The sequence below is a fragment of the Tamandua tetradactyla genome, chromosome 7 (genome assembly GCF_023851605.1).
Source record: "Tamandua tetradactyla isolate mTamTet1 chromosome 7, mTamTet1.pri, whole genome shotgun sequence".
Classification (NCBI taxonomy): Eukaryota; Metazoa; Chordata; class Mammalia; order Pilosa; family Myrmecophagidae; genus Tamandua; species Tamandua tetradactyla.
The window spans coordinates 64,940,763-64,954,879 of NC_135333.1; the positions used below are offsets into that span (position 1 = coordinate 64,940,763).

At 48.1% G+C, this 14,117-nt stretch overlaps 2 protein-coding genes across 2 annotated transcripts in view; one reads left to right on the top strand and one right to left on the bottom strand.

Moving 5' to 3' along the window:
- The window catches only part of LOC143691340 (maestro heat-like repeat-containing protein family member 1), a 180,858-nt gene extending 175,815 nt beyond the window's left edge, over positions 1-5,043 (bottom strand). Inside the window, exons 1-2 of the mRNA XM_077169664.1 lie at positions 4,811-5,043; positions 2,284-2,429 (exon numbers count right to left, since the gene is read on the bottom strand). The gene's annotated coding sequence lies outside the window, so the exon portion shown is untranslated. The remainder of the gene's footprint in view (positions 1-2,283; positions 2,430-4,810) is intronic.
- FKBP4 (FKBP prolyl isomerase 4) lies at positions 3,991-12,392 on the top strand. Its single transcript, XM_077169680.1, has 10 exons — positions 3,991-4,318; positions 6,308-6,452; positions 6,866-7,008; positions 7,806-7,926; positions 8,217-8,373; positions 8,972-9,062; positions 9,166-9,249; positions 9,479-9,664; positions 10,224-10,463; positions 12,171-12,392. Exons 1-10 carry the CDS (start codon positions 4,214-4,216, stop codon positions 12,273-12,275), a joined length of 1,377 nt encoding a protein of 458 aa, XP_077025795.1. The 5' UTR covers positions 3,991-4,213; the 3' UTR covers positions 12,276-12,392.
- Positions 12,393-14,117: the final 1,725 nt, after the last annotated feature.

The following is a 14,117-nucleotide window of genomic DNA, read 5'->3' on the forward strand; positions in this document are numbered from 1 at the left end:
CCTGTGCTGGCATTTGAACCCAGGTGAATCCAATGCAGAGTCCATGCTCTTAACCTTTATACTTTACAGTCTCCCACAAGGAAGTCCAATATTGCTCAAGTGTATGAAGATGGAACTGCAATCATGTTTTATAAAATATGTAGTAGCTTTTTTGATTAATATACTTTCCGCTTTCCCAATCAATAGAAACAAAAATACCAAGAAATTATGTGAGAAGACTTAATTTTTGGTATTCCATTTCTTTTTTTTTTTTTTTGACAGAGAGAAGGAAGGAAGGATGGAAGGAAGGAAGGGAGGAAGAAAGGGAGACATCTTTAAACATTTTTCTTGTTTTTATTATATTTTGTTTGTTTGTTTGTTTCTTACATGGGCTGGGGCCGGGAATCGAACCGGGGTCCTCCGGCATAGCAGGCAAGCACTCTTGCCCGCTGAGCCACCGCGGCCCGCCCGGTATTCCATTTCTTACCACAAGGCAAATTGGTAATGTTCTAATTCTTAGATTGGGTGGTATATTCCCAAGTCTCACACTGAAAACTTGGGAATATATGCATATGCTATATTGGTATGCTATATAACATATGTGGGCACATGTATACGCATATACAGCTTTTCATCTCACATTCTTTTGAATCATTCAAACACGGCATAATAAAAAATAATTTAAGTGCACTGGCAGCCTAAGGTCAAAATAACAACTTTAACAAACAAGTCTAAAGGATAGGCCTAGAGCTCGGGAGATAAACCAGGGGAGCTGAGGAAGGCTCATTTTAGCAATAAAGCTTCTAACCCCAATGTCGCCATTGATTCTTGCACAGAGTAGGCAGATGATAAAAAAGTGTCCTCTTCTCTAGTAAAAAAGGAGATATTCTGGAAAGATTTTGAATGATTGATACCAGTAAAAAGAACTACACTTTTGGCACTGTAACCCATACCAAACTTTAAAATCTGTTCTATAACCCACTTGTTAAAAAGTACTCGGAAATTTATTATTTTTGTATATATGCTATATCGCACAATAGAAAATGTTAAAAGATAAAAATACAAATAAAAAAATTTTTAAAGTCTAAAAAAAAAAAAGAATACACTGTTAAACATCTTGTTGGAGAGTTTAATGGTGTGATAGTTAGGTTCTTGTGTCAATTCAGCCAGGTGACAGTACCCAGTTGTCTGGCCAGGCAAATACTGGCCTAACCGTTGCCAGAAGGATATTTCATGGTTGGTTGATAAATCCGAAGGCTGGCTTATTAAATCATCAGTCAGGTGATTGCAGCTGTGGCTGATAACATCAATGCTCAACTAAGGGCATGTCTCCCGCAAATGAGATAACCCAATCGGTGGAAGATTTTTTTTTTTTTTTCAGGGAGAAGAGATGTTTCACTATTTCTTCAGCCAGCGAGTGTCTCCTGTGGAGTTTGTAGAGACTCTTCATGAGAGATGCCAGCTTCACAGCCTACCCTACGGATTTTGGACTTTTTCATTCCCACAGTTGCATGAGACCCCTTTATAAATCTCTTATTTACAGATATCTCCTGTTGGTTCTGTTTCTCTAGAGAACCCTGACTGATACAAATGGGAATATTAATTTAAATGGACTGGAGAAAGAAAGAAGGAGCAAAGAGCAAGATGCGTTTGTAGAAGCAGAAATTTTACGATCAATTTCTACAAGTAGAATTCCTACAATAAGAAAAATATAATGCAAATAACTCAAAAGAATTATTGAAATAAAGTCCTGATTTGAGATTCAAGCAAGCAAATTCTCGGGGAGGTGGGTGGGGTCTCTCCTCCTCCCTTCCATCCCCCAGCTCTCATTCACTCAAAGAGGGCACAGCTTTCGCACTAGAAACCTTTCCCTCACTTCCTTCTCCTTTCTGTTCCATCCCAGCCTTCCTCTTTCACTTCCTGGTCTCTGTTTCCTTGGTACTCTGTCCCCATCTCCACCATGGCCCTTATCTCCTTAGAAGGACCATTATTTATCAACTACCACTTGAAGATGGGCTTTGTGCCAGATACCCTGGCACACAGTCCCTCTTTTAGATCCATCACAACCACCCTCCTGCACAGAAGTTAGCATCCCCACTCTACAGACAAGAAATTGAGGCAAAGATTTAAGAACTTGCCCCCAAACAGCTGGTAAGGGGCACTCCAGCTCTTTCTTTACTCTGAGGCACATGCTCTTTCGACTGTGTTGTATTGTAAGAGCTCAATGGATATGTGTAGAACAGATTTGAGAGTCACTTCAGCACTCTCAGCTTCCAATGAAGAAAAAATACAGAGAAACATTACCTTAAAGGTGAACTCTTTCTTCCATCCTAATTTATTCTGCCAGATTAAATCCAATAGCCCTCGGATTAAATGAAACCCACAGGGAGGGCCACAGTGGCTCAGGAGGCAGAGTTCTCACCTGCCGACCCGGGTTTGATTCCTGGTGCCTGCCCATGCAAAAGAAAGAAAACCACAACTGAGAATCAGGAATCAGCAGGGCAGGTGAGCTAAATACCCTACAGCAAGCCAGTACCCACCAGCCTGTCTCCTGGAATTTTGAAAAGCCCCTAGCACTGTTACTCCTGTATCCTATTAGAAAAGTGCAGAAAAAAAATAGCTTTTATCCCTACCAGTCAACCTCCCCCCAATATCCACCCCCCAACCCGACTCCTGTCTTCTGAGGTTTCTCCCGTAGTTGAATGAAAAATTTCTTCACCGTGGTTCAATTTATCTAGTCGGTAAATTGCTGGAGGGAACGATTTTACCTATTTCTTCTGTGACCTCTTCCGGTCAAGTTCCATCAAAAGGGGTTACAATGAATTATCGAATTATGTTATTGTACAGAAATTTCACCAGATACAGCTCTTTTAATTGCCCATGTGGAATATTCTGTGTGCAGCAGCATAGTGCCAGCACACAGTAAGAATTCAAAAAATTATTCTTCTCTGAATAAAGAGTTATACAGCCAATACATGTTTATTGATACTAACTACTTTACCAAGCACTATGCTCAACTGGGGTAAGTGCTGAGCAAAACCAGGAGCCTCTCTGGGCTAATTGGGTAATGAGGTGCTCCAAAGTCACCACACAAACGGCTAGGCACTCCACTCCACTCGGAAGCCAAACATTGAGAACGTAAAAAATACCCTTTCCCATGAACCTTTAGTAAAACAGAATGATTTTTAAAATAAGTTGAAATCGGCTTTGTTAGTATTAACCAAAACGGCCGTTTCATTATAGTCCCTTCAAAGGGACTATAGAGGGTCTCTGTAATAGGCGCCCCATTGGAAGAGTCCTTGGGTCAGCGGGTCATTTCTTGCAAATGGGCAGCTCCCAGCATTTTACAGAGCCGAAGGCTGCATATCCGGCGTAGCTGAGTCTTCCTGCCTCGGGGAAATCTAGGTCACTTGCCCCCAGTTCTGTGCACTGGGGTGACCGCTATTCCTTTCCCTTCTCTCCAACTCGGAAAGTGTAAACGCAGAGTGAAGGTGGCGCAGCCACGCCGTCTGTGTTTAAGTTGGCTTCTATGAAAACGCGCGCTTCGGGTCCCGAGGAGCCCAACTAGTCCGCACGACATTCGGCCGCGCGCTCTAAACACACCACGCCGGGGCTACACTGTATAAGGCGGATCTGAGGCAGCTGGCAAACTCGGCTCTGGAGGGGTGTGGGGGGATCGAAAAGGATCTGAAAGAAGCCGGTTAGACGGGCAGACGGCCGGGGTAGGGCCAGGGAGAGCGCGGAGGGGTGGGGGTGGAGGTGTATTCTGAGTCCAACGGTGCCAGGAGTTGCGGGGGGGTGGGGGGTGGGAACCAGGCAGCCAGCGGGAGGAAGGAATCAGAAGATTAAAAAAAAAAAAAAATCGTAAATGTGCCCTTAGCACCAAGGGCCCGGACCGGCCGAGCCGCCTCCGTCTCTAGAAAGTTCTCCGCCCCCACCCCCTGGGCGCCTCGCTCCCGCTCCAGCTCCTCCCAGCCCCTCCCTCCGGTCGCGGGGTGGGACCAATCGCTCCCCTGGCCACTCTTCACCCACCTCCTCCCGCTCCCGCGCCCGGCTCCGCTGCGGGCCGTGAGTGCGCGGGCAGTCAGAGGTGCTCGAGCCTCCCGCCGGTTTGCAGCTCAGCCGCCGCGCCAGCGCCCTCCCACCGCACCTAGAGCAGGCAGCCCCGGCGGCTCACAGGGCTAGGCGCGCGCCCGGGGCCCGGCTCCCGAAGTAAACGGCGCACCGGGCGGCGATGACCGCAGAAGAGATGAAGGCGGCGGAGAGCGAGGCGCAGTCGGCGCCGCAGTCCAGGGAGGGAGTGGACATCAGCCCCAAGCAGGACGAAGGCGTGCTGAAGGTAAGAACCGGGGCGGGGCGTGCGCCCGCCGGGCCAAGGGCCCAGGGGCACCCGAGGGCCCGCTCGAAGCGTCCGAGCCCCGAGTGCCGATGGCAGCTGCTCTTCCGCCGGACCGGGGAGCCCGCGGGCCCCGGGCGGGTGGAGGACTGCTGCCTCTGCAGCCTCCCGTCCATTCGCCCGGTGCATCCCCTTCCTGGACCAGGTTGCGTTGTTTGGGGGGTGGGAGGCCCGCGCCCGCTCCGAAGTGGGGTGGCTTAGGTACGCGGGTCTTAACACGGCCTTTTGGCCGGCACCGTGGAAGCCTGTTGTCTGGGCTGAGGCCCGCGGGCACCCCCAAACCTGCAGCGCCTGGGTTCGGGTAGGGGGCCGAGGCTGCAGCGCCAACTCCGGCGTGCACGGTGCAGCGGGAGGGAGGGGCGGGGCTGGCGCTGTGCACGCGAGCTGCAGCTAGGGGGCCCGGGGCGGCGTGCTCTGAGCCCGCCCATCCCTCACCTCTTCCCGACCCTTCGGCCGGGGTCAGGCTGCCAGCTCGTTCCCTGCCAGCCGCCTTCGTCGGTGATGGCTGAAAGCTCTCCCACTCATGTTAGTTAAATATTAGCTAGGACGTGAAGCGCCAAAAAGAGTACTTTCCTGGACCAGAGACCGTTGTGGAACCTGACGCCTTCTCATTCCCCCTTTCCTAAAGCTGGGACCCATCTAGGTCACCCGCTCAGCCATGCTTTCCCCCCCTCCCCCAAGGCCCTGCAAGACGATGGAGAAGTGCATGCCGGGACCTGTAGTTCCCTTCCTACCTCTTCTCCAGTCCCCCCCACCCCGTATCTTCAGGAGTTGGGGCTGTGGGGCGTGGGGCGGGGAGGAGGTGCTTTGCTTTAGAGCCTGCTGCTTACTAACCTGCTGCCTGCAAATAGTTCGAGGACCTGCGGGGGCGGGGTCTAGGACTCTGGGGGGCAGGGCATCTTGACCTGTGTCAGGACAACCCCGGGCGCTTCGGAGCAGGTTGTGCGGAGAGTACAGGATGGTGAAATCTTCGCCCAGGTTTCATGCCCTCTCCCCAGGCTGTTTCATCTCACCCTGGCTTCCTACAGCTCAGATCCAACGCGTGTGTGTGACTTGAACAAAGCCAGAAACCTCAGGGAGGTCAAGCCCCTTCTCCAGCTCTTCTCCCAGAGGGCTGCCATTTCCCCTTCTCTCCCTAGCGTCCTTGTGACTTTTACAAGGTTCTAATTCCAGGAAGGGGTATTTCCCCTTTATTCTTCCCTTACACCTTTTCAAGTCCCCAGTCCATTCTTCCCTTGGAGGTCTGTGGGTTCACCTTTTATAAATACTAAAGACAAGTAGAGGCCTTTAAGTTCCTGAGAAATATTAGTCTTGAAATAAAGAAATAAATTCCTGATTAGGAATACTTATGCCCCAGGTCAGAATTTAGGGTTTGATTTGAGAACCTCTGTGCTTATCTATAACCTGGTATTTATTTTTCTTTTACCCTTTCTGGACGTTCCTATTCTCTTCATTACTCATTTCCTCTCTTCTCATTTCTTCTCCTAGTTCCAAACCAGACCTTGATGGCCACTGCATTTAGGAAGGACAGAGATATGTAACATAAGTACTTCCCTCTCCTCTGATCAAAGTGATAATCTGTTAGTCAATCTTTTATAGATTTAATCCTCCAACAACTCTAGGAGATACGGATTATTGACCCCATTTTACAAATAAGGTTTAGAGAGTTTAAGTGACTTAGACTTCAAGATCATATGGCAAAAACTTGAACTCAGGTTTTCAAACCATTTCATTCTGCATATTAAGAAAGGTGGGGGAGGTTGGTTGGTCCTCTCTAAGCTACTTGTTTCAGAATCATTTGAGGATTGGTCCTTTGAATCTGCTTACAAGTAGGCAGTGGGCAAGTATGTTCCCTTCAGAGGCATGCTGGCCTTTTAGGTGCCTCTTTCTGCTCTATCCCTGGGGTATGGACTTTCTCCCCCTTCTTCCCAGGTGCTCAAGCGAGAGGGCACAGGCACAGAGACACCCATGATTGGGGACCGGGTCTTTGTCCACTACACTGGCTGGCTGTTAGATGGCACCAAGTTTGACTCCAGTCTGGACCGCAAGGACAAATTCTCCTTTGACCTGGGAAAAGGTAGGCATGGCAGATGGGTTGGTAGGCTAGGCTTTGAGGGGGCTATAGGTAAAACAGAAACCATATTCTCAGAACTAAGTTCAAGAGAAGCTGTTTACCTCAGTTTGAGTATCCTTTTTTTTTTTGATAAACTTTTTCCTCCACTGTCCTGTGCCTGATTAGTTTCTACCCCACTTTCCTCATCACCTCTCAACACTTCATTCCTTCAGAAGTCGACTGCTTTGTTTCTTGAGCACCTTTATCCCAGGGGCGAGTGATCTTTTAGAGTTCTAAGACCAGACAGCACTGTGTGACCAGGTTTTTCCTTGGGCTGTTTCCATTTAGAGGCTGTCTAGCTTCCCCTTGGGTGCTACAGTAAGGCTCTCTGGTCAGACCCCAACTAAGGAGGTCCCATTTGCCTTCTGTACGTGCAGGGGAGGTCATCAAGGCTTGGGATATCGCTGTAGCTACCATGAAGGTCGGGGAGGTGTGCCATATAACCTGCAAACCAGAATATGCCTATGGTTCATCAGGCAGCCCTCCAAAGATCCCCCCCAATGCCACGCTTGTGTTTGAGGTGAGTGTCCAGCCACAGAGAAAAAGGCAAGGAGCCAGGCCTTATCTCAGTCTGGGGACTGGCTGCCCTTCAGCCCTTCCTGCCTTTTGGAGACAATGTAGCCAAGGCCAAGGGCCTGGCCTTAGGGGAGGAAGAGAAATGGAGAGGGCAGCTGGATCTACTGTGCACAAAGCCTGCTGCTGCCAGCAAGTGGCCACTGATAGAGGCTTCAGGTGGGACAGTGGCCACAAGCCCCTCTTCACACTCAAAGCTGGGTAACCGAGGCTGAGGCATCTTTATCTCTAGAGTTGTGCCTGGAGGAAATGGGTTGCAACTTCAGCTAAAAGGAGTCAGGAGGTTAGAATCTATATTCAGTTATAAACATTAACACAGAATGTTGGTGCTCTAGAGATGAGAAGGGGAAGAGAGGTGCCTCCTCCATGGGCAAGGCAGTGAGGAAAGATTTCAATGAGGAGGTACCACAGTATATTGTGCAAATGGCTGAGTCAATCAGAGGATACTGGGAAACTGTTCAGAAGACGACTGATAGCTTCTCGAGTAGCCGAATAAGGGTTGGCTGGAACATGTCCCTGTTTTGTAGAGCAAATATATTATTTCCTGGGGCTAACTGGAATCCGGGTGGCTTGCCTACCTCTACCAAACGTGAGACTAGAACAGCTCCCACGATCTTAGCAAACGTGACTGCGCTTGTCTCATCTGGTCTGGCAGTTGCTAGAACTCTTCAAGATGAGGGTATTTGACACTATTGAGGACCCAGTGATAATAGGAGCTGTGTCCCTTCACATCTTGTTCTGCAGGTGGAGTTGTTTGAGTTCAAGGGAGAAGACCTGACAGAAGAAGAAGATGGCGGAATCATCCGCAGAATACGAACTCGGGGTGAAGGCTATGCCAGGCCCAACGACAGGGCTATGGTGGAGGGTGAGGCAGTGCAGTCTGGGGTTGTAGGGTAGAGTCTGGGTTTTCGGTTCTCATTCTGATACTTTGGCCCTGAGTGGCTTTAGGCAAGTCCGTTCCCTTCTCTGAGTGTACATTATATTCTTCCCTGCAAAATGAGGGGTTGGGTCAAACTCTTAAAAGCCCTCCAGGACCGAGAAGGCAACAGAGGGGCATCTTGGGGCAGGAAGCGATGGGGTGACACAGCGGGTAGTGGTGTCCTTGTTCTGTTACCTACCCTCACACCACTGTGCCTGGCCTCTCCTCTACATTAGTTGCACTGGAAGGGTACTACAAGGACCGGATCTTTGACCGGCGGGAGCTCCACTTTGAGATAGGCGAGGGGGATAGCCTGGACCTGCCTTTTGGGCTGGAGAAAGCCATTCTGCGCATGGAGAAAGGAGAACATTCCATCGTGTACCTCAAGCCCAGGTGAGGGACGAGCACATCTAGATGTTCACCAGGAATTGAGCTGTTTGGCCATTTTGCCCTTTTCCCCATGTGCTCACTGGTCCTACAGCCTGATAGACCGCCAGCTCCTGCAAGTTCCCTGGATTCTGGGCACATGAGTGTTAAAATCTCAGCGTCGCATTCAGAAGTAGGACCACAGTCTTCTATATCTCAAATCAGTCTTGGTTGCTACAGGTTCTCTTCTCTACCAACGTCAAGATTTTCATTCATTTCCTATTATTTCCAACATTAACCAACAGTTTACTGAAACACACTTAGTATGTGCCAGACATAGTGCAAAAAATGCACAGAGGTTCAAAGATTAATGGAACATTGTGCCTTCCTTTCAGTGAGATGTTACTTAAATAATCATACAAGTTATCAAAAGGATACATAAGATGCAAAGGGACTGCTCTGTTGTCAGAAGAGATCAGGGAATATTAGCTAAACAAGAAACGCTTGAAGCAGGTCTCAAAGGACAGGGAAGTACTTTGCAGGAAATGGTCAGGATACCTTTTCAGCCTGGAGGAGGAAAGGGCTGTTGAGATGACCTCAAGTCTTCCACCCCACTCCCCCACAGCTATGCTTTTGGCAGTGTTGGGAAGAAGAAATTCCAGATCCCACCAGAGGCCACACTGAAATATGAGGTGCACCTAAAGAGTTTCGAGAAGGTGAGATTGCTGGAGATCTTCCCTATCCTGGAATCAGTCCCCCACCCTGTACGTGATCCTCCAGGGAAGCTGACAACTCTGTTTCCCCTCTGGGGTGCGGCAGGCCAAAGAATCCTGGGAGATGAGTTCGGAGGAGAAGCTGGAGCAGAGCGCCATTGTGAAAGAGCGGGGCACGGTGTACTTCAAGGTGAGCCAACACTCCCAGAGAGGCCTTTCTGTGCCCACCCTACCCCTGATGGCTACGGTCATTTTTCTCCAAGGAGTGGGCAGGTCAGCACCTGCAGCCTTCACCTCATATGTCTGAGCTCACTGGTCTTGACTTGGTGTGAGGCAGAGGGGGATCTCTGGAGCCTGTGGGCCACTGATGTCTACCTGGTGAAGCAGCCCAGTGCCCCTGAGCCTCCCTCCCCTTCTAGGAAGGCAAGTACAAGCAAGCTTTACTGCAGTACAAGAAAATTGTGTCCTGGCTGGAGTATGAGTCAGGTTTCTCCAGTGAGGAATTGCAGAAAGCACAGGCCCTTCGACTGGCCTCCCACCTCAACCTAGCCATGTGTCATCTGAAACTACAGGCCTTCCCTGCTGCCACAGAAAGCTGCAACAAGGTGAGGCCCCTTCGAGAGGGCATGAGGTGCCGTTCACAGGCAGGTTGGTTGAGCCACCAGTGTGTGTGAAACATGCCTTCAGTGAGTGGGGCAGGGGCAGGACAATGAACCAGTGGGAGATCTAAGACTATGGGTCCAGGCAAAGAGAGTGGTAGAAGTGGGAAGCCCTGGCTTAAGTGGAGGGAGGCTGTTGGTACAGAAGTAGGAAATACTGGCTGGGAGGAACTAAAGAGTTTTCTCCTGTCGTGGTTCTTGTCCTCTTCTTACCTGCCTGCCTTATTTAAAGAGAATGAAAATCTTGTCAGAAGTTCTTTTCTTTTATCAAAGACCTGCTGTCTTCACCTAAAAAGATTCCTCTTTGCCTCTTAAATGAACAGAGTTCCTTCCTAGACTTTGGTCCTTTCCACTTAATGCCCCAAGACATGTCCTCTGTGGGATGGAGCCAGCCATTTCCCTTCTTCCTCTTCCTGTTGAGGGTACCTTTGGAACCTAGTCTCAGCCAGGTAAGCAGCAGTATCTGAGTCTCCCTCTTATTATTGCTTCCTCTCTGCATCCATAGGCCCTGGAACTGGATAGCAATAATGAGAAGGGCCTTTTCCGCCGGGGAGAAGCCCACCTGGCAGTGAATGACTTTGAACTGGCACGGTCTGACTTCCAGAAGGTCCTGCAGCTGTACCCCAGCAACAAGGCCGCCAAGGCCCAGCTGGTTATCTGCCAGCAGCGGATCCGCAAGCAGCTGGCAAGGGAGAAGAAACTCTATGCCAACATGTTTGAGAGGCTGGCTGAGGAAGAAGGCAAGGTGAGGGTTGATAGGGAACAGTGAGAATGCGCAGAATAAAATAGGAGGCATTGCGTTGTGGGCAGTGTCTGTGCCAGATCTGGAATCTAGAAGTTGCCCTCTTCCCTGGAGCAATCATGTGTGTTCCTTCAGTAATAGGCCTTGCCATTGGTGCCATCTTCTATGAGAGGACTGAAAACCCACCGAGAAGTTCTAGGGGTTAGGAGTTGGTCATTATAAGCATATTCCCCAACTTAGGTTCTCTTCTGTGCCTAGAGCCTTTGAAAGGAGCCAGATAAACATGGCTTGTGTTTTGGGTTGTTTTGTAAATGGGTGCCTTCGTTTCCAAGGGCTGCTGTAACAAAACAAACTGGGTGGCTTAAAACCAGAAAGAAATTAACTTCTCACAAGTTTAAGAATCCACAAGTCTGAAATCAAGATGTCAGTAGTGTTGGCTTCTTTTTAAAGGCTCTGAGGGAGAAACAATCCCATACTTCTCTTTAGCCTCTGGTGGTTGCTGGCAGTCCTTTGTGTTTCTTGGCTTACAGATACATCACTCCAATCTCTGCCTCCATCTTCACCTCACCTTCTCTGTGCCTTTGTGTGTCTGCTCCTCTTCTTATAAAGATACGATTCGTTGGATTTAGGGCCCATCCTAATCCGGTGTGACCTCATCTGAATTTCATTACATCTGTAAAGTCCCTGTTTCCAAATAAGGTCTCATTCTGAGTTTCTGGGGTGGGGTGGAGGGGCACTTTATTCAACCCACTAAAATAGATGATATGTTTACATAGTTACATTCAAACTACACAAAGACAACTGTAGTAAAAAAAATTTCTCTCCCACACAACCAGCTGATATTGCAAATTCTTGTATCTTTCAAGTATATTGCATATATCCACAAGCAAGTACATTTTATACTGTTTTCTCTCTCTTCTATCATAGAAGAGACAACATGATGTAGAGACAACATGCTGTATCTGTTATTTTGCATATCATGCTTTTTTCATATCATATCTGGTAGCTCATTTCACATCAGTATATAAAAGCGCTTTTATGTTCTTATGCGTGTGTAGTATTACATTGTGCAACTATATCATACAGTATTTAATTAGTCTCTTAGCCTTTCACTGTTCTGCGCCAGTGCTGTCAAACAGAAATACAATATGAAGCACATGTATAATTTAAAATTTTCTATCCATGTTTTGAAAAGGTTAAAAAAAGGTCATTATTTTAATGCATTTTAGTTGACCCAGGGTATCTTAAAACATGACATCAACATAAAAGTTACATTGGCTTTTTTCAAACTGAATCTTCAACTCCCATGTGTATCTGGCACTTGAAGCACATTAATCTGAACTAGCCTTATTTCAGGTGCTCAGCATCTCTGGCAGTGGCTGGTGGCTACTGTATGAGATGAGCATGGTTCCAAACCATATTGCAATGACCTTTTGCATATATGTAGGTATATCTTTAGGATGACTCTAGAAGGGAAATTTCTATATATGTATACTTTTGATGAAAATTAATAGGCACATTTTTGTACTCGAGGGACAAGTGTTTGTGAGAATAGACCATGCACAGTGTCAGCATGCAGCATGCCATTAGATCAGTTAGGGACAGGCAGACAAGAGTTGGGGACATGGGGGAAAGGTCACCTTCCCCATCAGAGGGACTGGGCCTAGGGAGAGATGAATTTAAGCCCTTCCCCTCCCTTTCTTCTTGCAGGCCAAGGCAGGCATAGCCGCAGGAGACCATCATGCAGACACAGAGATGGACGAGCAGAAGAACAATGTGGCAGGGAGCCAGTCCCAGGTGAAGACAGAAGCATAGCCTCTCCCCAGCCTTCTTCCTGTGGCTGCCTGTGTCCTGGGCTCCCAGCCCTCCTCCACCCTGTTAGTTTTGCAAAAACTGAAGAATTTTGAGTGAATTAGACCTCTATTTTTATAACTGGTTGGATGGTGGCTTTGGGGGAAGGAGGAAAGGAGTAGGCTGGAGAGATGGAGGTGGGGGATAGTTTTGAAGGGTGTCTTCCCAGCTTCCCTTCCCCCATTCCGCCATATAAACAGATGTCCACCCACACAGTCATCAGAAAGTTAGTTTATTTTGCTTCCTCTGCTAGGTTAATTTTTCAAATGGTAGGAGCAAGTGAGTGGTAGAGTTGGGGTCTGATGTGAGACCAGAGTGGAGAGGGAGACTCCTGGGCAAACTTGTCCTCCTAGTTCCTTTCCAAAGCAATGCTGTGTCCATTCCTTCTCTCATCCCCTTCCTCACCCCAGATGGTGTAACTGATGATGTCCTCTGGTATCATGGTGACCAACCCCCCTTCCGCCTTCCAGTGTTTCCCCTCCTGTCAGTGTCCCTTCTTGGCCAGGCTGTGTCCCCACCCCACCTTCTTCAGTCTCTTCTCTGCACTTTGCTGAAGGTCCAGGCTCTCCTCAAGTTCCATGCTTGAGCAATAAAGTAGAAACAATAAAAGGCACCCTTTACTATTCAGCCTGTGACAGTAGGAATGGGTGGGTATGCAAAGGGCAGGGGACAGAAGTAAGACAATGTCCCGCCTAGGTTGGAGTCTGGCTTAAACTACAGTATCTAACTGCAGAAAACCCTCCTGGGCAGGAAGAGCACCACTGCAGGGCCCCCTTGGCACCACACGGTCCACAGCCTGGGGCCTCACCAGAGCTTCCCAGTGCTCCCTCTCCGTGACAGCCTGGCATTTTCTAGTAGTTCTGGCATTCTTCCCTAATACCTAGGAAGAGGAAGGTCTAAACATCTAAAGGCTGGGGACATGCTTGTATGTTTTGAGGTTATATTCTGCTTAACTTGTCCAGTAGAGGCATCTCTGTGGACATTTGGTTTCTTAGCAATGTAAAATCCCTGGTGCTGTTAATACGTCAGACACCTTTTACACAGTTAAGGTAAGGGTGAAGAACAGTGGTCACAGCCAGGGAACAGGACTCATTCAAGATAACTTTTCAAAACCTTCTCAGCCTTAATAGGATTTTTTTTAAAGGTGCATGATGTTTTTTTCCAACTATTGTGTGAACAGAAAATTTTTCCAGGTCACATGACATGGGCTGGTGCTGGAGCAGGACTAAAATGTGGGCGTTCTGGTCTCCCCCTGTAACTGCTGTGTCCCTTGCTGGGTTCATAGCTGGGCCTTTTGGATATTTCAAGATTCAACACTAATTCAACTGTTTGGCCCAGTGATAACAGCTAACCCTCATTAAAAACACATAGGAGATAAACCTAGCACTGTCCCAAGAGCCTTCTGTGGATTAATCTTAATCCTCACAAGTATACTAAAGAGGAGTGTTACCCCATTTTACAGATGAGGAAACCAAGGCTCAGATGTTTAATGGAAAGGTCTGCCTGAAAGGCAACATCTCTGAACTAGCCTAATCTCTGGCATGAAGTTCTTGTGACTCTAGCTGGTCCTAGCCTCTTTCCTTGTCTGCAAAATAGAGCCACAGACAAAAAACACTTCCAGGGTCCCTTCCAGCTCTTCTATAGGAGTGCTACTATAAGATTCCAAGAATTTAAAACTTAACTGCCCTTAATGCAAAACACTAAAGACAGATAAAACCCATGAGTGAAGTTTCATTAAACTCCTTGCCACCACTTAGATCTTCCCTATGTAGAGAGAACGTTTTTGAATACGGAAAGCTAGTAGAA